The sequence below is a fragment of the Amblyraja radiata genome, chromosome 26 (genome assembly GCF_010909765.2).
Source record: "Amblyraja radiata isolate CabotCenter1 chromosome 26, sAmbRad1.1.pri, whole genome shotgun sequence".
NCBI lineage: Eukaryota > Metazoa > Chordata > Chondrichthyes > Rajiformes > Rajidae > Amblyraja > Amblyraja radiata.
The window spans coordinates 23567446-23592428 of NC_045981.1; the positions used below are offsets into that span (position 1 = coordinate 23567446).

Below are 24983 nucleotides of genomic sequence, written 5' to 3' on the forward strand. Positions count from 1 at the left end.
TGGAAGCTGAATTCCTGTTGGCTGGAATACTGATTGCATAGTAGATGCACGCATTAAAACATTAGTCTTTCCTTTACTCCAAAATATTACTTAATAAAATGTATATGTGGATTTCAGCAAGCGTGAGACTGGATTAGAACCATAGTCCAGAATTTGCTTACTGCCATCATTTTGCAGCCCACTTTACACCAGCCCAACCTTATCCACTGCCTTTAAAAGAAAACTAAGCACAGTATAAAACAGGACCACTAACTCGCTATGAGCTAAATTAGCATTGCTTTTGGTGATAAATGTCACCCCTCATCCTCTCTATCTCCAGACCTCAAAGTATTACATTGCTCCATCAATAAGAAGTTTTGTGAAGCACAGCCATTAGGATTCAAACAAGCATGTTAAATATGGTTAGCTTTCAAAACTAACCTTCATATCTATCTTGAAAATGTTTTAGATAAAGGAAAAGGAAGAGCAGTGAAATGATTGCATTGTAGGCATAGTTTTGTCAATACTGGTATAGCCGAGTAGGTACAAAATTAAACATAATTTCCCGATGTATAAATACTGTGTTTAACTAATGCTTATGTTGTAAAGATTTTGATTAATTAAAAAAGAACAGTGAAATGTATGCATTACAGGTATAGTTTTGTCAATAGTTACAGTATAGCTAAGAACTAGGTACAAAGCTAAGCTTAATTTTCCAATGTATAAATACTGTGTTTGACTAAAGTCCATGCTTATGTTGTAAACATTTTGATTCATTAAAAGTAAAACCCAAAGCTCTTGTAATGTGTTCCAACTTCCCAGCCAAATTAGTTTGAAAAGAATTTCTCAAAATATAAACCAAATACATATCTCAAAAAACTCTTTGATAAACATTGTGCTCATTAAGTTTGTTCTGTATCAGACTGCACACCAAATAATCTTAAAAAAAGCTTAAATTAAAAATAAAGGTTCACGTGGTTGAGCTATTTTTGGGAAGATTGTGAAATGATAAGTCACAGCACTACTAATTACTTACAGACCAATAATTCCTTCAGATGGATTCGACATGTTGCTCATTAAAGAATAAACTATAATAAACTTTCATAAAATTAGGGCAATAAGATGGTAGATGGTGACAATTAAATGCAAGTATGGTCATGTTGTGAGGCTGTGCATGAGAAGTCAATGCCGTGTGGTGGCTGGGGTTGGGATGATTTGCGTGGCGGACTACATTAATATTGTTGGATACTGCTCAATTGAGAAGGCACAGACAATTCAAACCATTTTTCATCCCACAAGATATATATGTGATACTTGGATCCTCTTGGGAACAAAGCAAATATGAAGTTTGCTCATTCGTCCATGAAACATTATCCTCATGTTACCCTAGACTATCTGGACAAACATTGATTGGCAGTTTGAATATCGTTAATTGCCTTTGCTCTCTCGCCTAGTTGACTACTTCAAATATTAGAGAAACAAAGTAATTTAAAATATATTTTTAAAGATGTACTTAAATTTATGTTCTGTGATTCTGCAGCCTTGACTGAGTTTGAAATTATATTGCAGATTGACCAGCAAATAAACCTTCACATTAGATAACCAAAGAAGTCCTAATCTAAGTATCTTCATTCTGGGTGTAGTTTGAATAATAGAATCATGATTAGCCCTGACAACTCTCCAGGCAGATGAAAAAGATCACATGGCATTACTTATAACCAATATTTATCATTAACCCAGAGCATGATTGCTTTGTAAGTGCCAAGACTTGGATTCATATTTGATGGCATCAAGGCTGGTACAAATAATCAGCCATAGCTTGTTGATCACTTTGGTCTACCTTCTTTCCTTCAACACCATCAATGTGCTTCTCTTAGCAATATGCCAAGAAGAAGATGAGGTGTTGTTCCTCAAGCTTACTTAGGGCCTTGTTATATCAAAGCAAGAAGCCACAGGCACATTAATCGATGTGGGTGGAGAATTACAGTGGCATCACTGGACACAGATATTCTGCAAATCAATTACACTATGTAAACCTTTACTTTTACCTCTTCTTTTCCCTCTACGGAAACAGTCATTCCAGGTGAGGCAGCAATGCCCTTGCCTTTCTCCAAGTGTAGTACATTGCATTTAGCATCCACAATACGGTTTCTTCTCCATTGGTGAAACCAAACACAGATTGGTGACTGCAATGAAAGCTTGAGGAATGAAACTTCATCTTCTTCTAGGCTTGTTGCAGGCTTAGGATTCAATATTGAATTGTACAAAAAAAATGGACTTGTTGTTCACAAGGACATGTATGACAACCACATACTGCACTACAGGTGCACAACCTTTTATCCGAAAGCCTTGGGACCAGGCACTTGTCGGATTTCGGAATTTTTCGGATTTCCGAATGGAAGATTTTTAGCGTAGATTAGGTAGGTAGCGCGGGCGGCTTGAAAAGTCTGGAGCGGCTGCCTCCTCCCCGGAGACCGAGGAATCATTGCATAAATGTTAGTCAGTTAGTTTGGAGGGATTTTATGTGGTGGGGGGGGTGAAGGGGGAAACTTTAATTCTTAGTCCCCTACCTGGTCGGAGAGGCGGGGAGCGGGCAATGCCTTACCGGGTCGCCGTGCAGTAAGCTCCGGAGCGCTGTGGCCGCCGACTCCCAACATCGCGGAGCTGGGGGCTGCGGGCGTCCGGCCGCGGTTGGAGCTCCGACCCCGGCAACTCTACCCCTGGCTGCGCGGCGCTCCAAATCCAGCGCGGCCCGCGGCCGGACGCCCGCAGCCCTAGCGCCGCGATGTTGGGAGTCGGCGGCGTCGCAGCGCTGGGATACCAGCGGGGAGCGGGCAATGCCTTACCAGGTCGCCGTGCGGTAAGCTCCGGAGCGCTGTGGCCGCCGACACACAACATGTCGGCGGCCACAGCGGTGCTGGGGCTGCGGGCGTCCGGCCGCGGGCCGCGCTGGATTTGGAGCGCCGCGCAGCCAGGGGTAGCGTTGCCGGGGTCGGAGCTACAACCGGCGCCGCCCGCTTCCGGACGCCCGCAGCCTCAGCTGAGAGTCGGCGGCCACAGCGCTCCGGAGCTTACTGCACGGCGACCCGGTAAGGCATTGACCGCTCCCCGCCTCTCCGACCAGGTAGGGGACTAAGAATTAAAGTTTCCCCCTTCACATAAAAGCCCTCCAAACTAACTGACTACCATTTAAGCAATGATTTACAGATGTTTAAGTGTCTCCCCGGTCTCCGGGGAGGAGGCAGCCGCTACAGTAGTACAGACCTGGGTTGACCGTGGGTCATTTCGGGTCCAGTTTGGTGCCAAACGCGAGCTTTGGTGTGCAGACGACATCCTGGAAAAAATGGCCGGTTTTCGGAGTTTTTCGGTTTCCGGAACTCCGGATAAAAGGTTGTGCACCTGTATAAGGATGCCCACTCCACAGCTAAATCCATATACTATGCTAATTTAATTTCATCTGGCGAAGGGAACACTTGAGCTCTGTTTTCCACAATTAACATGATCTCACGACCACCTGATACTCTTCCACCCCACTTGTACTCAACTTCTCAATGTAATAGTTTTATGTCCTTTTTCAAAACCAAAATTGAAAACATTCTCAAACAGCTCCCCTCTTTATCTAATACGGAGAATAGTGCACTTCATCCACATTCTTCTGTCTCCACCTTTTCTTTATTATCTAGATTTCAACTCCCAATTGTTACAGAAATATCTGATTTCATCCGAAAATCCAAATCATCCACCTGCCAGCTTGACACCCTCCCCACCCACTTAGTCAAAATCTGTCTACCTTCCCTCTCCTCTTCCATAACTAACATCCGCTCCTCCCTTATTTCTGCTCATGTTCCTTCCTCTCTCAAAACCGCTGCAATAACTCCAGTACTTAAGAAACCCGGTGCAAATCCCAACAATCTAAATAATTTCCGACCAATCTCCAATTTGCCATTTATCTCTTAAATACTAGACAAAAACAGTTGCTGCACAGGTTCACAATCATCTCATCAGCAATAACCACTATGAACAATTTCAATCTGGTTTTCGCCCTCTCCATAGCACAGAAACAGCATTAGACAAGGTCACCAACGATCTGCTGATGGCTGCCGACTCCGGTTCTCTCAACATACTCATCTTCCTTGATTTGACTGCTGCCTTCGACACCATCTCTCACAACATCCTCCTCGACCGTCTAGCCTCCATTGATATCATCAACACATCACTCACCTGGTTCACATCATACCTCTCCAGCCACACTCAGTTTGTACAACTTAAAAATGTCCAATCACAACCCTCCCCAGTCACCAGTGGTGTTCCCCAGGGTTCAGTCCTAGGGCTCCCCCTTTTTATAATTTATTTACTCCCTCTTGGTTATATTTTCAGGAAATATAACATTCATTTTCACTGCTACGTGGATGACACCCAGCTCTACCTATCCACCAAACCCACTTCCATGCTTCCTCCCTCTTCCTTGTCTGACTGCTTAGTGGAAATTAAAGTGTTCAAGAAGGAACTGCAGATGCTGGAAGATCGAAGGTACACAAAATTGCTGGAGAAACTCAGCGGGTGCAAGCAGCATCACTGTCCATAGATGCTGCTGCACCCGCTGAGTTTCTCCAGCAAGTTTGTGTACCTAGTGGAAATTAAAACCTGGTTTGCTCACAAACTCAACTGTGACAAAACTGAGATTCTCCTTGTTGGCTCCAAATCCACCCTATCAAAATGTCCCAATTTCTCACTCAACATTGACAATTCCATAGTCCCTCCTTCCCCTCAGGTCAAAAGTCTGGGTGTCATCCTTGATAGCACACTTTCTTTTGAAAAACACATCAATAATCTCACTCGCTCTGCTTACTTTCACCTACGCACTATCCACCATCTTCGTCCATCATTCACACCTAACAGCACTGCTACTCTCATCCCCGCACTCGTCACCTCCCGTATTGATTATTGTAACTCTCTCCTCTCTGGTTTACCCCACAAGTCCATCCATAAACTCCAATTGGTCCAGAACTCAGCTGCCCGCATTATCACCAGAACCCCATCCACCGAACACATCACTCCCACCCTCAAACAACTACACTGTCCATTACCGCATTGATTTTAAGATTCTCCTCCTCACTTTCAAAGCCCTCCACAATCTCACTCCTCCATACCTCTTCGAACTCCTCCAACCTTACACTCCATCCCAAACTCGCTTCTCACCAGAATTACCGCATTATCACCAGAACCCCATCCTCTTCTTCCTCCCTGGTCTCAACTTCATCTGCCTGCCTGTCCACGATGGGGTTCAGAGCCTTCGGCTGTTCTGCCCCTCGCCTCTGGAACTCTCTCCCACTATCCATCCGTACCATACCATTCCCCACCTTTAAAACCTCCCTCAAAACTCACCTATTCAGACTGGCCTATCCCACGTAAATCCACTTTCTATCAAATTCATGGATATGTTATTTTTGTTTGATTCTATTTATATATTTGTAGTTTACTTGTTTTAACTGCAAGGTGTCCTTGTGTGTTCTGAAAGGCGCCCATAAAAAAAATGCATTATTATTATTATTATTATTAACTTAAGTAACTTGCCTGGCCTGGCCTGTACAGCTGTGATGTTCTCTCAGTTTTTCTCTTTTCATTAACACAGTCAAGCAGCTTCGTATTTTGTAACTTTTACATTCCTTTTTTTGTGCTCACTCACTTACTACACTTGTTTCATAGCTTTTATATTCTTTTGTTCACACTTTCTCGAAAACTACCGTTAATGCATCAATTGGATGTCCTCATTTATAGCTTATCCTCACTGCAATCCTGATTACACCTTACATTTCCTTTGTTAACATCAAGCCAAATAAGTCAACATGAGACACTATCAACGTGAGTTAACTAACCCAAAAAACATTTTTTTTCAACAGTTCCTTCAATTTGCAGGTCATTGAAATTTCAATTTAATTAATTCTTTTTTTGTTAACCAGTTCATTAAGCGGTGAAACATTTTGTTGTTCAAAGGCTCCATCAGTTGACAGTCAGTACTGTTTTGATAATTAATCTTTTTTGGTCCAGAAGGAACAGTAGGAAAAAAATGGTATAAACTTGCTCTGCACCAGTACATTGGAAATATATCCCTCTCTGGTACAATTTGTCAACTGTTAGATTCTCGTGACAATGTGTCACAGTAATCGCCTCAGGGCCTAGCATGGGTAAGTTCTGGCTCCCTTAATTTTATTTTAAAGGCCATTTAACTGCCAAACATAAATGAGTCGCTACAAAAAGCCAAGCTGCTAGCTGCATCACAGGTTGCTCATTTCCGCAGCTACCATTACGTATTCAAGAAATCTTGTCAAGCAACATTTTGTGGTTAAATGAGTTGCTTTAAGTTGTAGACATGTTAAAGAAATTAAAGTAGGTAAAACTTTTGCTTCCTTTGATCGATGCCCACTAAAAGGAGGAGTGTCCAACAATAAAGAGTACCCAAGGCTATCGTACTATCAAATATTCTAACTCTGATTCCAAGGTAAATACAAAAACAAAAACCGATGTGAGATTACTAAGTCGACAGTATATTTTTTAATGACTCACTCTAGCTCCTATTTCTAATATTTTGTTGTTCTCCAAATTTCTATTTGACTAAAATGTAGATGCACTCTCTTCCCATAAAACTGTATTCTGTAAACATATGATTATGGCCAAATGGAGGAGGAGCCTGTAAATGCACATGGCATCAAAGGTGGATTTTTCTGAGTTAAAATAAAGGGCCTTGCGCAAGGATGTCCTGCTAGGGCCACTCTATATAGGAGTTGCGGATCTATTGTTTCTGGGGCCAATTATGTCAGACTGTCTAATCAACAGTTTGCAATGCTGACTTGACAGATTTAGATTTTCAGGTCTAAAATATTTCAATGATACCACACTGATGTTGAGGAGATTAAGTCTGTGGCTATACAATGGACTACATTCCAACTTCTAGACACTTTCCGTTGTCTAATCTAAGAACCTAGTTATCTTATTTTTTTCTTTCAATAATCTTGTAAATGAATAATGGAATTGTCAATTACAGACAGGGGATCCCAACACCATGTCTGGAAATTTCCAAACACACTCAGCCATTATACTCATTTATTCAGGTGGATATAAATATCCATTCACTTTGCAATGTTCCAATAAAATTAAATAAATCATAAGATCATAGACATAGGTGCAGAGTTAGGCCATTTCAGCCCATTGAGTCTGCTCTGCCATTTGATCATGGCTGATCCTTTTTCCATCTCAACTCCATTCTCCTTCCTTCTCCCCATAACCTTTGCCACCATTCCTATCAGGAACCTATCACGTTCCACTTTAAAAATACCCAATGACTGGACCTCCACTGACATCTGTGGCAATGAATTCCGCAGATTCACCGCCCTCTGCTAAAGACATTCTTCCTCTTCTTCATTCTAACGGTACAAGATTTTATTCTGTGCCCTCTGGTTCTACACTCTCCACTTCTTGAAACATCCTCTCCACATCCACCCTGTCTAGACCTTTCATTATTCTGTAGGTTTCAATTAGATTCCCCCCCCCCCTCCGCATCCTTCTAAACTCTAGCGAGTATAGACCCAGAGCCATCAAATCCTCCTCAAACACCAACCTAATCATCCCTGGGATCATTCTCATAAACCTCCTCTGGATCCTTTCCAATGCCAGCAAATCTTTCCTCAGATATGGGGCCCAAAACCACTCACAATATTTCAAATGAGGTCTGACCAGCACCTTATAGAGCCCGCTGCATTACATCCTTTCTTTTATATTCACGTCCTCTCGAAATGAATGCTACACTTGCATTTACCCTCCTTACTACCAACTCAACCTGCAAATTAACGTCTTGGGAATCCTGCATCAGTACTTCTAAGTCCCTTAGCACCTCCAATTTCTGAATCCTCTCCCCATTTAGAAATGGCAGAAGCAGGGAAAAACAACGCTTCCTATGCTACTTTCATACAACTCAGTGATGGTTGCTCTTCAGTTACGAATATATTTCATCATCCTGTTTCTTTGACAAGACGAGCATAGGCTCTTATTAATATATGTGAAGAGATGTACTGCCTCTATATCCGATTATGTTTGTTTGTAAATCTTGAGACTCATGGATCAAGAAACCAAGTTGACTTTATGTCTGTCATATGCACATGTACAATGAGGTACAGGTACAATGAAGAATCTTGCTTGCAACAGCATCACAGGCACATAGACTCAAACACACATCAAAAAAATAAACATAAATTACACAGAAATTCAGAAAGACAGTATAAAATAAGAAAGTGTGCTAAAAAACAGGACGTTAGTGTAAAAAATTTAAGAAATAAATCAATTATGTACATCTGCCTTGCAGAATAATGAAAGGCCTAGATAGAGTGGATATGCAGAGGATGCTTTGTACAAATGCCTTTATTCGGTATATTAAATCTCTTGGGAGAAAATGTTGCAATATTTCTTCTCAACTCCAATAGGTAATTCAGTGAAATGCTGGAAGCTCAAATATTGGTACCTTCAAAATTCAATCATGTTTAATTACTTTGTACAAATGTCATTGCTGTTATCCTAGTTCAAGGTAGCAGCAAAGTTCAATGACGTATCTAATTGTCTCTCTCTGTTTCTGCCTAATATTTTTAAAATCTTTTCAAGAACACATGTCATTGGAGAATTTATTTCTAAACAATCTGGATGAAATAGAATGTTAAACTGTATAATGACTTTGAGAATTTATCGCAATAACTATTGTGATTACAATGGGGTTGGATTTTCCACCGATCAAAGAACTGATTTGGATCAGAATGATTTAAAAATACTGGGAAAATGAAAGGCATATAACTTAAAGAATGATTTACACTATTTATCATTAGTTAGTGTATTCAAAGATTTTATTTATTAAACCGCAATTGATGACGCCAATATGTAACAAGATTGGTTGCAACAGAAGACTAAATCTAGTATTGTTTTGGTATCCTCATTCATGGAATTAAGCCACTTGAGGATTATCCATTTCATTGATTTTGAGACTATGGAAGTATGAGATAAGACAATGACAAACTGCTTCCAGAATTACAGCAAAGAAAGTGCTAGAGTAATTCAGCAGGTCAGGCAGCATTCTGTGTTTGAGTCTGTGGCTGAGCTTTGTATTTTGCTCAAGATTTCAGCATCTGTGGTTCTTTGTGCTTCCAGAATTAGCACAACACTAGAAACTGTGACACTTAATTAGCTGTAGTTTCTGTGATGTTCAAATAGAAGTCAATTATAAGATGTTAACGGAAACGGAAAAAATTAAACATATTCAAATACCATTTTTACAAGAAATGTAGTCACTGATGTTACATAAGTAAATATCACAATCATACTCATAATCATAATCGTGATTTATTAGCCAAGTATGTTTTGCAACATATGAGGAATTTGGTTTGCCATACAGTCGTACCAAAAAAGCAACAAGACACACAACTACATACAAATTTGACATAGACATCCATCACAGCGGCTCCTCCAAATTCCCGACTGTGATGGAAGGCAATAAAATCTTATCTTCTTTCCTCCTTTTCTCCCGTGGTCAGGGGAGTCGAACCATCTGCAGCCAGCGATGGAGCTCTCACGTTGGGGCGGTCTAAGCTCCTGCATCGGGGCTGTCGAAACTCCTGTTGCTTGGAGTCCCAAAGTCGGTCCCTAACCAGGGACCGTGAGCGCCACGATGCTAAAGTCCTCAGCACCAAAGGCCGACCCCTGGCAAAGGGATCGCCCGCTCCAAGATGTTAAAATCCGCAGACTCAGCAGTGTTGGAGCTCTAGAAGTCCCAGCAAGAGGCCGCCAGCTCCGGTACCCGGACGTGGCGTCGAAGGACGAGAAGCCGAAGCAAAGAAGTCGAAGCCAAATAGCCGAATGGAAACGAAGCCGAAGCGCCAAATAACCGAAACGACGGGAAGCCGAAAAGCCAACTAACTGAAAGGCTGCGTCGCCTAAAAGCAAACTCGCCGAATGGTCGCTCTGCCGAAACGCCACCTTGGCTTGTGTTGGAAAATGACCCCCACCCTCCCGTCTCCAATGGCCAGTGATGTGATGGACGACGTCCTGTCCGTAATTTGACTTTTCGGCAGAGCGGCATTCGGTGAGTTTGCTTTTAGGAGACGCAGCCTTTCGGTTAGTTGGCTTTTTGGCGTCCCGCCGTTTCGGTTCGTTGGCGTTTCGTCTTCGTATGCTTTCGGTTATTTGGCGTTTCGGCTTCGTTTCCATTCGGCTATTTGGCTTCAACTTCTTTGCTTCGGCTTCTCGTCCTTCGATGCCACGTCCGCACACGGCCAGCTCCACGATGTTAGGCCACAGTGCAGTCGGAGATATGACACGGAAAATGTTGCATCTCCGTCGAGGAAAGAGATAAGAAAAGTTTCCCCCACCACCCCCCACCACCCCCCACCACCATCCCCCACAAATACAAAACTAAAGATAAACTAAAACATCCATTTTATAACAAAAAACACAAAGAAGGAAAAAGACGAAGACAGACCGTTGGCGAGGCAGCCATCGTGCGGCGCCCCCCTGCTGGCCTATTATACAGTACAATCATAGAATAGGTTGCAGCACTAAATTATTTTATTATTTATTATTTTGCTTATTATTGTCATGTGTACAAAGGTACAGTGGAACGATTTTTATTGTGTGCAAATCCCATCAAGACTAGACATGATTTCAATCAAGCCGTCCCCACAGTGGAAAGAGGCTATTCGGCGCCTTGTGTCTGCACAGAATCTACCAAAGCACCTCATTAGTTCCACCCTCTTCCCTGTAAGTTTATACATTTTTGCTCACTTTATAGTTATCAAATTCTCTGCTAAAGGTCACAATGAAACCTGCCTCCACTACATCTGCAGGTAATGCATTCCAGATTCTAATCTCAAATTGTATAAAAATGTTGATCTCTTAATTCTCATCCCTTTTGTTTTGTACCTGTAACCTCTAGCATTTGATCCCTCTCTCCCCTACCAAAGCGAACAACCATCCACTAACAACTGTCATTTTATGTACTTCCATCAATCTCCTCTTTCTTCTCTTTAAAGAAGACAGTTCCAGCCTCTCTAAGGGCCTGTTCTTGTGCTGTACTGATCTATGCTCTCTGTTCTATGTTAAATCTAAGACCTACTTACGTGGAAAATAGAGTTGCAATAATTGGGAATGTGTAGAACAATGGTGTCCTAGTTGATAGAGATATATTGGAATATTCAAGTCCTCATAAACAGTTCCTCCTTTTACCATATGCCTGTTATCACTATCCCCCTCTGCACAAACTAATACCTTTCACCCCACTAGCCTCTGTCCAATATAGCCACCTCTGCCATTTCTGCCATCTCCAAGGTGATCCCCTACCAGTCACATCTTCTCCTCTGCCGCCCTTCCTACTTTCCACAGGGACCACTTTCTTCATGATTCCCTGGTTAGCTCATCACTCCCTCTCTATCCTCTGGCACTTCCCTCTGCAACAGTAGGAGGTGTAACATCCTTCTCCCTCATCACCAACCCAGGAATCTAAACACCCCTTTCAGGTGAGGTGAAGATATACCTGCATCTTTTCCAATCTATTCTATTGCATTCAGTGCTATCAATGTCACCTTCTCCACATTGGAGGAACCAAGTATAGATTAGGTGACCATTTTGTGGAGCAACTGCACTCTGTCCTCAATAGCCATCTTGAGATTCTAGTTACATGTTATTTTAACTCTCATTTCCCTTCCCACACTGACCTGTCTGTCCTTGCCTTCTCCATAGCTATGGAGAGGTCAAATACAAATTGGAAGAACCACATCTCATATTCTGCTTGGCTGGTCTAAAGCCTTATAGGAAGAGCATCGAACTTTCCATTTTCAGGTAGCCCACATTCCCTGTTCTCCCCCCCATATACTCAACCATCCACCTGGATTTTATTCTCTCATTGGTCACCTCTCTGATTTAGGACCTTGACCCGAAATGCTAACTTGCACCTTTTTGCCTCAACGGATGCTGCTTGACCTGCTGAGTTCTTTCAGCATTCTGTAATATCTTCCAAATTCCAGTATTTGCAGTCTCTTCTGTCTTGGAATAACGAATAATGAATGACTTATTATGTATTGAGTACATCTACAAGCAAACACAATTTAACTGTAGACCTAATCTGGCACATGTATGTTCTGGCAAGAACTACAATCGTGTGGATTTGATCCAGTCCAAGTGTGGATGACATCTGATGATGTCTGGGATTTTAATGCAGCACTGGAGATTGTAACCGTAATCACGTTATTTTAAGGTACAAGATAGTGGGTTTAAATTATAGTCGACCAGAAATAATTCAGCTGCGAGCAAATGTTAATGAACGTCAAATAGAAAAAGCCAAGTAAATGGCAAAAGCTGATATAAAATACTGTGATAAATGTTCTAGCTCATGTCTAGAAGTTGGAGCTCATCCTTATTTGCTGCACTAAATCACCTGATGCTGGTTTTAGTGTTAATGACCATTGGAAGGATCTCCAAATGTCTGCAAAGTGAAATAACTTAACTTTAAATTATCATGGTGTGCTTTTAACCCCTGATTACTCTGTTAAATATAACATGCACAGCTCTCGATCACAGCTGCTGTGTCTTTGCCAGTCAAGATGTCTGTGAAATGAATCACGTCTTTAAGGAACTCTCTTCCTTGCAGCCACAGGACAGAGATACCTATAGAGGTGAGGGAAAACGTAAGGAAGCTGGAGCAAGTCTTTGAATGAGTTTGGCTTTACCCTGACTCCCGCCCAACAACCTCGCAGACACAGTCGTTATTCAAGTGGAGCTCACATCTGTGTTGTGCACGATTTTGAAAGCACTGTGAGTCCCAGCAATGACGCAACAAAACATGCATAGTACCAAAAACTCAAATTGACACATGCAGAGTACAACAAACCAGAGTCTCAGTGGTGGCCCTTGATTAGATTAGATTAGATAGATTAGATTAGATTAGATATAATTTATTGCCACACAGCCAGGCTGGTGGAAATTTGGGTTGTCTGCAGCGATACAATAATAAAGAACACACAACCACAATAAAACTGTAACACAAACATCCACCACAGCATTCATCACTGTGGTGGAAGGCACAAAATTTGGCCAGTCCTCCTCCATTCATCCCTCCCAGCTAATTTGCTAAGGGGTTTGATCATTGGTTTACTTGGAGTTAGAAATAAAGTTTATAGATTGCACATTATTACTTATTTTTTCACCGTGTGGCAGTGGTGACTGTTGAATGCATTGCTGACAGCATCACATCCACAAATGACACTGGAAAATTGTCAGCAGTACTATGGTGGATAGCCTGTGGAAATGGCCATGCAACTGGCATGACTTCAACCAGAAAAGGCAGTGGCTGCATTATAACATACATTAGGAAGCGTCTGAACATGAGCTGCACGTATAAAAAGGTGCCACTGGCACCAATGTTTAGCTTTCAATTTCCAGTTAAGAACATTTTGTTGATGCAGAACTGTGCCACATAGACCAGGGACTTTATTTAACTCCCAGAATATTATGTCATACTGTAAAATCATACTGAATGAAAGCAGATCATTTGATTGTATTATAGGAGACATTATTGGAGGTGATCTTGATGGCTGAGTTGCTTCAGAAGGTGGAAATAACTGAGAATAATACACACACTTGATCAGTTTTCCAAGAGTCTAACTCAAAAGGCCTTGTATGCTAATGTAGTATCTAGCAGATAAGTAGCAAACCAATAATCACAGAGAAGAACAGCCACATTGTAGGAAACTAATAAAGAGTTGTTAGTCCATTAAGCCTTTAAGAAAGGACAGGAGCAACTGGAGGAAAAGATTTTGTGCTAAAGATGCACAAAGCAGCTTAACATGACTAAGTTCATGCCGTCAGTGTGAGCAAATGGGAGTCTTCACAACTCTGTAACATAGTTACTGATCAACAGATTTAGGAAGGTTGATTGGATAAAATAGTGTGAATGCGACAAGCTGTGATACATACTGTAAAAGGCAGATTTGAAATTTAGAATTGTACCTGAATGAATAATAGAAATAGATAAGACATGCAGCTTCAGTGGTTGAGCAAATACAGGGTGTAAGGTGAGTCAGGTGAGTCTAATCTGGAACGTGTTGGATCACACGGACGGTTTGCTTAAAATTCCATGGAAAATCACCTGCTCAATGCAGTGCATTCATCAGCATGCTCTGATTTTTTCTTCCTTAGTATATCTTCAGTGTGGAAGTATAGAAAGCACTGGAGATCAAATAGGGAAATATTTTATTTCTTGCTCTGCTCTGGAGCCACTAATTGCAGGTGGGTTACATAGTTTAACGAGCCAGAGCCATAGCCAGTGCATCTAATGTACCTCCGTACATATGAATGAAACGCCTACAATTTTAACCTGTTAAAAGCCATATAGGTGATGCTGTGGGTTTGACTTATGGATGCAGCATCAAGAAGTGTGGTTGTTATTCTTGGGAACGCTGCTAAACTCCGGCCTCAATGTTATTCAGAACCAAACAGCCACAGTGATCTGACACAATTTAGCCCATAATGTTGTTAAAGAGAAGCCAATGACATTTTTTTGAATACATATATGGGCTGTGGTCATTGTTGGTAAGGCCAATATTTATTGCCCATCTTTAGTTGTCCTTGAGATGGTAGTGAGCTGCTTTGGAGGCCTGTGACAGTGTGGTGAAGATAGTATTTGGCACGCTTGCCTTTATGGGAAGAGTATTGAATGCTGAAGTTGGCGCCTCAGCCATGATCACAATGAATGGCGGTGCTGGCTCGAAGGGCTGAATGGCCTCCTCCTGCACCTATTTTCTATGTTTCTATATTTTCTGTCATGCTGCAGCTGTGCAAGTCACTGGTGGGACCACACTTGGAGTACTGTATGCAGTTCTGGTCACTCAGATACAGGAAATATGTCATTATCTTGGAAAGGGTGCAAAAGTGAGTTACCCGGATGTTACCTGGGCTTGCAGGCTTGAGTTACAGGGGTAGGTTGGATAGGCTGAGACTTTTTGCTTTGGAGCATAGGGGATTGTGGGATGACCTTACTGAGATGTAAAAGATCATGAGGGGCATGGATAAAGTGAACAGTCTCTTTCCAAGGTAGGCGATTCTAAAACTAAAGAACATAGGCTTAATGAGAGAGAGTTGAGATTTAAGAGGGTCCACATGGGCAACTTCTTCACTTAGCAGGTAGTCCATATCTGGAGTGAGCTGCCAGGAAGCTATAGAAACAGATAGAATTCTGACTTTTAAATGACATTTGCATTGATGTGGATTGAGAGGAAGGGCTTAGAGAACTACAGTGCAAATGAAGGCAAATGGGACTAGTCAAGAATGCCCACTTGATCGGCATTTACAAGATGGCCTGAGGGGCCTAATTAACTGCTGCACAGTTCCGTGACTAACATTCAACAACCATTAACCAGTTTTCCATACAGTTGATTAGATGAAAGGGTTGTAATTTTACTGAAACCTCTTGGCTATTTCTGGAGTAAATATCTTCTATATTGGAACTGAGAGGTTGGCTGGTCCTAAAGCTTTTGCACAATATTTTACCTTTGATATCTATTGACCTCAGTTTTACCAGAATTCCGTGATGCCACACTGGATCAAATGCTCTCTAGATGTTAAAGGTAGTGTCTCTCACCTATGAAGTTTAACTTTTTTGATATATTTCAGTAGTTTTTATTTATTGGGTAATAGCTTGATAGCACAGTCAATGACAGCTTCCCCCACTTTGCTGATGATCGAGAGTGGACTGACTGGGTAGTAATTAGTTGGATTGGATTTGGCCTGGCTCGTTTTCCACATTGTTAGTGAAATGCCAGGGTTGTAATTATACTGAAACAGCTTGGCTGTTCCTGGAGCAAAGATCTTTTGTATTACAGCTGAGATGCTGTGTGGTCCCATAGTTTTTACTGCATCCAATGCTCGGAGGCATATTCATATCACATATGTAGAACAATTCACTTAGCACATCTGGCTAAATATGATTGCAAATACCACAGCCTGTCTATGGCACGCACATGCTTGGCACTGTCATCATTGAGGATTCCCTGCCTGAGTCTGCACTGCACCTGATTTGGTCTTCTTGCAGCTAATAATAAAGCAGGGGGTATGACAGGCCATCACGAGGTTACAGACGGCAAAGGAATATATTTCTACAACTACTGTTGACTCACAGTGCCACAGTTTTGAGCTGCCTGATCTCTTCTACCTGAATGTACCATATTTCTCACCTAACAGGATGAAAGGTATCCTTGGTTTGTGTGACTTTGTCTTCACACGAATGGTACAGTGGTCATTCCTACTGTTAATGATCTATGTTTCTGTAACAGGTAGATTGGTGAAGTTGGTTTATCCTTCATGTAGGATCACTCACCATCTGCTGCAGACTAGATGTGGGTTCAGAAATCATTCTGCTTGGTCCGTACTGATGCTTCTGAGTTACACTGGGTATAGGCATTGACATCCCATAACTAGGGTATATTCTGTTCCTTGCTACTTTCAAAGATTCTTTCAAAAAGGAAACCGAAATTGAACCCAGGTCTCTGACACTGTAGGCTTGTTCTCAATAAAAGAGAAATGTGCCCGAAATTTATGGAAAGAAAATATTCTTGTGAGAGCCTCTGTTTCCAGGTTTCATGGTTTGAAACCACAGACACATTTCTGCCAAAAAGCACAAAGGACTGGAGTAACTCAGTGGATCAGGCATCATCTATGGAGAATGTGGATAGATGATGTTTCGGGTCGGTAACCTTCTTCAGACTGATTGTAGTAGAAAGTTGAGGTGGGTCGACACAAAACCAGGCAAATGCGAGGTGAATTGGGGCAAGGACAGTAGATTAACAGATGGGTGGACAAAGGCCAGAGATGAAAAGGAGATAAAAGGCTGTAAGGAGGAGAGAGGCTTGAATCGTGTGTGAAAAAAAAATGCAGGTGGAAGGGGATGGGGGTAAGGGGAAAAGGTGGCAGAATAGTGGGAGAAATGTGTGCGCATCCATGTGGAGCACAGGGAAGAGGGGAGAAAAGGGAGGCGGGGGGAGCAGTTAGTTAGTTTCTAAAATTGGAAATTCAATGTTCATACCTTTGGGTTGTAAGTTACCCAAGCAGAGTATGAGGCGGTGTTCCTCCAAGTCCCAAGACAGAATGTTCATTATGGGAATAGGTATGGGAAATGGTTAGCAACTGGTAAGTCCAGCAAGCACTGACAGACCAAGCGCAAGTGTTTGGTGAAACAATTGTCTAGTCCACGCTTGGTCTCGCTGATGTAAAGGAGGCCACATTCGGAGTACCAAATGCATTAGATGAGGTTAGAGAAGGTGCATGTGAACCTGTGTCTCACCTGGAAGGGCTACTGGGGTTCCTGAATGGGTGTGTACAGACAGGTGTTACATCTCCTCCGGTTGCAAGGGAAAGGTGGTTTTGGGTGGGAAAGGATGAGTGGACCAAATAATTACAGAGGGAGTGGGCTCTGCAGAAAGAGGAAAGGGGTGGAGATGGGAAGATGTGACTGGTGATGGGATCATATTGAAGGTGGCATCAATGATGCAGAATAATGTAGACAAAATTGCTGGAGAAACTCAGCGGGTGTGGCAGCATCTATGGAGCGAAGGAAATAGGCAACGCTTCGGGCCAAAACCCTTCTTCAGACCTGAAACGTTGCCTAGTTCCTTCGCTCCATAGATGCTGCCGCACCCGCTGAGTTTCTCCAGCAATTTTGTCTACCTTCGATTTTCCAGCATCTGCAGTTCCTTCTTGAACATGCAAAATAATGTGTTGTATGCGGAGGCAGGTGGGGTGAAAGATCAGGACAAGGGGAATTGAGGTTTTCAAACACATTTCAGAGGTTTTTGATGCTACTTTATTGCTCACACACAATTTGATATATGTTTAAAATGCATGCCCTGTGAGAGTCTGCTACGCATAACCTTCCAAACCACATAATTCTCACATTATAACCGGGTCCATGGACAATGAAAGATATTGATTTTCCATTGCACAGAATTAAGAAGACAGTGCTTTTTAAACCTGTTTCTAGGGATTGCACCATCCCACACAGCCAGAGTTAAGATTAATTATAAGCACCACAGGCAAAGTTGTCATTGACAGTAATTAAATGCATTGACAAGCACAATCCCAGCGATATACATTGGACATCTGCACTGAATTAATTCAGTTTCTCAAAAGAAGGATAACACCTGCCTTCATAAGAAAAGTTTACATTCATCCTGAAAGCTAAACTATTTTTTTTATTTTGCCATGTTCTTTACCATTTTGCTCTTCATTCAAGGAGATAAGCAAGAAACCATGATCCTGTCAGTTCTTTTGCCTTTCCAATTACAATAAATTGATGCCTTGAGTATGAATCAATAATTTTAGAGCGAGACCTTAAACATATTAAAAATCAAGTTGCTTCAAAGCAACTCGCCTTAGATAGTCCCTCAGAATTGAGGATGCTTCCAGTCTAATTCTGTAGGCTTTGATTGGGCAATGAGGGCAATATGGAAATCAACCATAAGTGTGGCAGGTGATATTTTACCAGGCAGGTGGGCAGCTTGAGAGGTGGCACTTGCTTTTCCTGCCAGGTCCTGATGAAGAGATGAGGTTCTATAATCAGTGCCTTTGCTCCATTTTAAGCAGTCATCAGCCACAGATCCCACAAATTGGTGATGCTATTAATTTTTTTCTACAGTGACTTTGAGAATAGCCTTGAAACGTTTCCTCTGTCCACACGGTATTTTCTGAGTCAAATACCTTTTTTCGGAGCCAGATGCAAGACATGCTCAATCCACCAATATATATCGTGAACTGACTCAATATCTTTAGCGCTTCAATTCTGGGATTGTTGGCCAGGGAATGAACATAGACATAGGATTTGAAGGATTTTGTCCAGATAGAAGTGGACACTCTCCATTGCTTTGGGGCACCTGTATACAGAAGAGTGGGGGAACTAAGGCTTGGTAGAAAATGAGGTCAGGATTTCTGAGAACTATATTCCACAAATTGTCAAAAGCTGCACCATTGCCCGAGATCAAGCATCACTTCGTCACCAACACCTGCTCCTCAAAGCCAGGACTCCAATCCTTCTCACGGCCTTGGTCCAATCATGGATCAAAGTGCTGCATGCTACACACAGGGTGAGGGCGACTGCCCTTGAGATCAAGACAGTATTTGACTGAGCACACCGTTAATATTTTTCTGATACCCCGAAGTTGATTTATTTCCATCCCAACAGCGCCAATGGGGCCACCTTCACCAGAAAGAAACAGCTGTGCAGAATGATGGCTCACCACCTCCTCTCAAGAACAGTTGTTGGATGTACGATAGATGTGAGTCTAACCAGTGAAGTCCCCATTCCAATGTAAGAATATGGAAAAATGAAGTTGAAAACCATTGTCGGAAGATGAAGCAAATCCATCATAAATTCAACAACTGCAATTGTCTTCTTTCTTGTATCTCTGGCATGGAGTATATAGTCCAGTAACAAGCATATACTTGTAATAATAATATTTTTAAATATAGGAATAAGAATTCACTGTAGCCCTTTGGCTCTGTTCTGCTTCTTGGTAAGAATTTGGCAATCAAGTGCCTCATTTCCTTTGATTCAAATCTTACTTCAGTCAACATTGGCAATTGTCTCAGAGTCTGACAACTGCAAGTTTAAGGTGAGGTGCAAATTCATAATATACATATTTTTAATGCCATTAAGGAGGTCATTTGGCCATCGAGTCTATGCCAGTTTTCAGAGCAAACCAATCAATCCCATTTCTTTCCCTGTAACCTATTCTCTCTCACATGCCCATTAATGACCCTCTTGATTCTCTCATCACCCATCTACACCAGGAGTAATTTACAGTAGCCGATTAACCTAACAAGTTGCACATTTTTGGGATGTGGGTGGAATCCAGAGGACCTGGGGAATCATGCATGGTCTATAAGAAGGATATGCAAATCCATAGCATCTGACGTGAAGAAACCTCTCGTAAACTTCAAAGCTTTCTTCATCTCTGTGTGAAGGAGCCAAAAGTTGCTCAGTATTGCATAAAGTACCAAGACATTTCCATGTCATGATCACTTTATTGGTTTGTAATGCTTAACAATATCATGGGAAACCTAGGTACTATGTGCCCCTAATTTTTGATGTAGAGGTGGCTATCTTGGTGGCAGCTATCCAAATGGTGGCTATCTGCGTGCAATAGACTGGAGAAGGGTCTCAACCTGAAACATCACCCAATCCTTATCTCCAGAGATGCTGCCTGTCCCGCTGAGTTACTCCAGAATGTTGTGTCAATCTTCGGCATAGTTCTAATGTTCATGGTGTATGGAGTTGTCAAGATGGTTATCTAATGTCATCTTGTTAGTCCACAGATCAGCGGCGATCTCATAGAGCAGAGTATTGGGCCTGAAAAGCTAAATAGTCTACTCCTATTATTTTATTCCTAAAGAGGCGTGTTTGAGGCCTCTTTGGCATTGGTTGGCAGCCATGGTAAACCATCAGTGGGAGTCAGGGTTGAGTCTATGGTCGGGCGAAGGCATGGATGAAACTTTACACCGTCCACTTGGATTGGAGGGGGTAGCTGTTGAAAATCAATAGCTCAGGTTTTGGATCTGGATATTGGGGGGGGGGGGGTGGGGGGGGGGGGGATGAGCACCAAAGAAAAACTACTTTGATAACATAAATGTCAGCTAAGATCAGCTGAATTACAATAATTTCTGGCTGAGTTCTTTTTTAATTATCTTACATAAATAATTCAATATATAATGCATTTTAATTTTTTGCTGATGACGAGTTTATATTTCAATTTGCACCTTATTTTTCATTTCCTGTCCAATATTTATTTATTTAGTTTGTAAGGCGAGGTGAAAATTGTGCAGTTTCCTCAATGGATTGGTGTCTGTGAACTGTTCTGAAGCAGTTGCTCAGCTAATATGACATCTGGCTGCTGGACACCAGGGAACCTCTTTCAATTGATGCTGCTGAGCAGCTGAGCTTGTGTAAGGGACGTCGATGGCATAAACATCACTGGATCTTTGGATCTTTCTATCGTTCCACTGCCATCACAAAATCCAGATCACTTCCATAAAATGGACAACAAGAATGACGGGCTGCACACTGGCGCAGCTGGTAAAGCTGCTGCTGTACCAGAGAGCTGGGTTTGATCCTGACCTCGGCTGCTGTCTGTGTGGAGTTTGCACATTCTCCCTGTGACCGTGTGGGTTTCCTCTGGGTGTTCCAATATTCTCTCACATCCCAAAGATAAGCAGATTTTAGGTTAATTAGCCTCTGCAAAATTAATTGGCCCTGATGTGTAGGGAGTGGATTAGAAATTTAGATAACAGAACTAGTGCGAACAGGTGATCGATGGTCGGCATGGACTCGGAGGGCCAAAGGGTCTGTTTCCGTGCTGCATTTCTAAACTGAAACTGATGATGGAAATTTATATTAAGGGGCTACTCACTTAATTCAGGTAGCTGCAATCCAAAAATATCATGCCAAATTATACTTAAGGACATTAAAGGAAGCCAGGGACCTTTATTGACAAAGCCATTTTGGTCAGGTTCAAAATGCCTGCTGAACAACTGCACTTCTGCAAATGTGACACAGGTGTAGCCTCAGTGGCCTCAGCCCTGCTCTCTCATCCATCATTGTTAATTGTGTGTGTGCACTAGATTCTCACATTCCCTTGATTCACAAGCGATACATAAAGCAAACCTGCTCATTCATGCATTAACAACTGAAATTAGAGTCCAATTAGTGTAATAAAACACCCCTAGATAATTTACATGAGCATAATAAGTTAAAATTTGATACTGAGCCAAAGCTTGGTCAAAGAGCTAGATTTAAAGGAGATTCTTAAAGCAGGACAGCGATTTGGAACTTCAGGATTGTAAGTAATAATTCCTCAAAGTGTGCATTCTACATAATTGCAGTTGAAAGTATTCCTGTTTGATTCCCGACTCAAACAAAATGTTCAAAGACTGTTCTGAAATACAGCAGTTACTAACTTAGTCTAAGAATTCAAACAGGAAACTAGAGAGTTGATCCTAAAAGTAATTTTGGTGCCTGGGACTGATGTCAGCTCGATCACAATGTACGAGCATTCAAACATAAAGTCAACCTCTGTTTATGTATTCCTTTACACACTTCCTAATTTGTCATCAACTGCCATTAGAAATCACAGTATTCCTCTGTTTTCAGATTAAGTTATACCTGCTTGCAGAATGAAAATGGACAGTACAGGTCGGACACTAATTTTCCAGCAACTGATGGTCCACCCCCCCACCCCCTCTCCCTATAATCCGTACAAAATTACACGAGCAGAGTTGAAATTGCCTGAGCTGCCTCAGATGGCATTGTAAACTGAATGTGAATGCAATGATCTGCCGATCAATCCCTGGCTTCTACCGCCTACCCGGCTGTTTATAGCTCTGGCTTCCGACCCCACTCCCGACTCGCCAGGTGCACCAGCGAGCCCCTCCCCCCTGCCGATGTTTCTTGCTGTCGGCGGTCCCCTCCTCACCCTCTCCACCCATCTCCCCCTCCCTCCCACCATCTCCCCCTCCCCCCCTCCATCTCCCCAACCCTCCCCCATCTCCCCCTCGCTCCCCCATTCCCCCCATTCTCCCTTCCCCTTCTCCGCTCCCTCCCCCATCCACCCCCACTCCCCGTTTCCACCCCCCCCCTCCCCCTCTGGTCATTACATTCACATTCAGTTTACATTTTATATATATTTTTTAAAATTTCTGGCGCTCCATGGTGCTTTAGACACATGGGAGGGGTGTCATTAGTGGGCAAAGGGTGTATTGTTGTTTCATTAAAATGTGACCTCTGCTGACCTGGATAAACAGATAATCCAGAAATGCTCTGGAACCAATGGTATCAGAAAATGGTGTTCAACCTGCCCCCACATGACTGTACCACCTATCAACCTGAACGTGTCTGATTTCAATCTTAGTTGTATATGGGAAACAAAATATATTGTGCCTGACCTGAATGGTGACTGGTCCAACTTTTATCCTAAATCCTCAAATCAGACGCTGCCTGTCCCGCTGAGTTACTCCAGCATTTTGTGTCTACCTTCGATTTAAACCAGCATCTGCAGTTCTTTCTTACACTTTAAATGTTTAAATATCTGCTTAAAAGATTTTCATTTCTAATCGTTTGCTTAGAGTTGGACATATTCCTTTCATCTGCTTTGTATGTCGCTCCTCCGAGCCTTTTCTCCAAAGATACTTTCTTGACACAATATATATAACATTGTGCTCAATCTATCATCGGATTTCCAGAACTTAGCACTGAAATGGAACTGCAAAAAGACTCTTAATACTTTAAGGTAGACAAAAGTGCTGGAGAAACTCAGCGGGTGCGGCAGCATCTATGGAGTGAAGGAAACAGGCAACGTTTCGGGCTGAAACTCTTCTTCCTCATCCCTCCTCCCTCAGAAGCACCTTTGATTTTCCAGCATCTGCAATTCCTTCTTAAACTCTTAATACTTTAAATACATTGTAAAGATAAAAACTTAACAAGGTGAGTTTTGAGTAACTTATTCTGCCCTACCTGTTCATGGTATTCAATCCCCATGCTTAGTGTGTTGATGAGAATAGCAATCATTATTCCACGACCAAAATATTTGCTGTCAACAATTTTGCGACAGGTGTTGCAGATCATGTTCCAAAATGCCCAGCATTTCTTTGTTCTGGGTTGCTTGCGTTCAGGGTCTCGTTGGTCATTGTACTGAGCATCCTGGGTGAACTCATACACACCCTCACTCTCTGAATCCAACGTCTCATTGTCCGTCATATTGGATTCATTGCTCCTGATGCAGATGGGACAGCTCTGTGGATCGCAGTTCAGAATGTCGGCTGTTCCACTGGGAGAGCTATAAGGTAAGCAGTGACCTGACAATTTGCAGGATCCTTTACAAGGGCCTGCAGGTGGGGGAGTAAAGAAAATCACATTTGGTCTATTTATTTTGAAAAATAGGAATGTAGAAAACAAAATCCAAAACAAAAACTCAAAACAAATTCCTAAAACACCAGAAACATTCAGATGAACAATTTAACTTTTTCAGTTGATGATAATTCATGGGATTAAAAGTTGCTGTATCAATCTGTAATATGAATTCTTATTCCTGTTCACATGCACACTCTTTTGTTTTTCTATCTTGTACTGTTGGGTTATCAATAAACACAGTTAAGGGCCTGTCCCACTTTCACGACCTAATTCACAACCTTTTTTACTCATGGACATTTTTCATCAGGCTAGAAAAACGCCCCGACCTACTTGATGCCACGAGTACCTACAACTATGACTAGCATCACGGCCTACTTACGACCTACCTACGACCTCCTATGACCTCGTGACGACCATGCTGCGAGTATGTCAAGGGCAAACTCGGCAGAGGTCGTGAATTAGGTTGTGAAAGTGGGACAGGCCCTTTAAGCAAAATCCCTTTTCATTTGGTAGCACATACAGTACTTCTTACCTAAGTATAATACTCAAAAGACTAACTGAAAGCATATAATACATTTGTAATGTACAAATCTTTCTCCTTTCACACTGAATAATTTGCTGTCAAAATATACTGAAAAAGCAGCAGTGTTTATTGAGTTAATTGCATGTAAAAGACAATGGACAGAAAACCTTTATTATCTGCATCTATTCTCAAACACATCATTCAGGAAGCCCAACGATGAGAACATGGTACAATTAAAATGAAAGCACATGTATAAGCAGATACAGTGCATTGAGAAAGTATTCAGACCCCTTCACTTTTTCCACATTTTGTTACGTTACAGCCTTATTCTAAAATGGATTAAATTCATTTTTTATCAGCAATCTACACACAATAGCCCACAATAAAATAAGTGAAAACAGGTGTTTAGAAATTTTTGCAAAATAATTAACAATAAATAACTGAAATATCACATTTACATAAGTATTCAGACCCTTTACACAGTACTTTATTGAGGCACCTTTGGCA

General features: G+C 41.9%; 1 protein-coding gene across 1 annotated transcript in view; it reads right to left on the reverse strand.

Annotated features, from left to right (window-relative positions):
• LOC116988061 (voltage-dependent T-type calcium channel subunit alpha-1G-like) overlaps positions 1-24983 on the reverse strand; it is a 225078-nt gene that overhangs the window by 144879 nt on the left and 55216 nt on the right. Inside the window, exon 8 of the mRNA XM_033044505.1 lies at positions 23558-23928. Coding sequence (XP_032900396.1) covers positions 23558-23928 — 371 coding nt within the window. The remainder of the gene's footprint in view (positions 1-23557; positions 23929-24983) is intronic.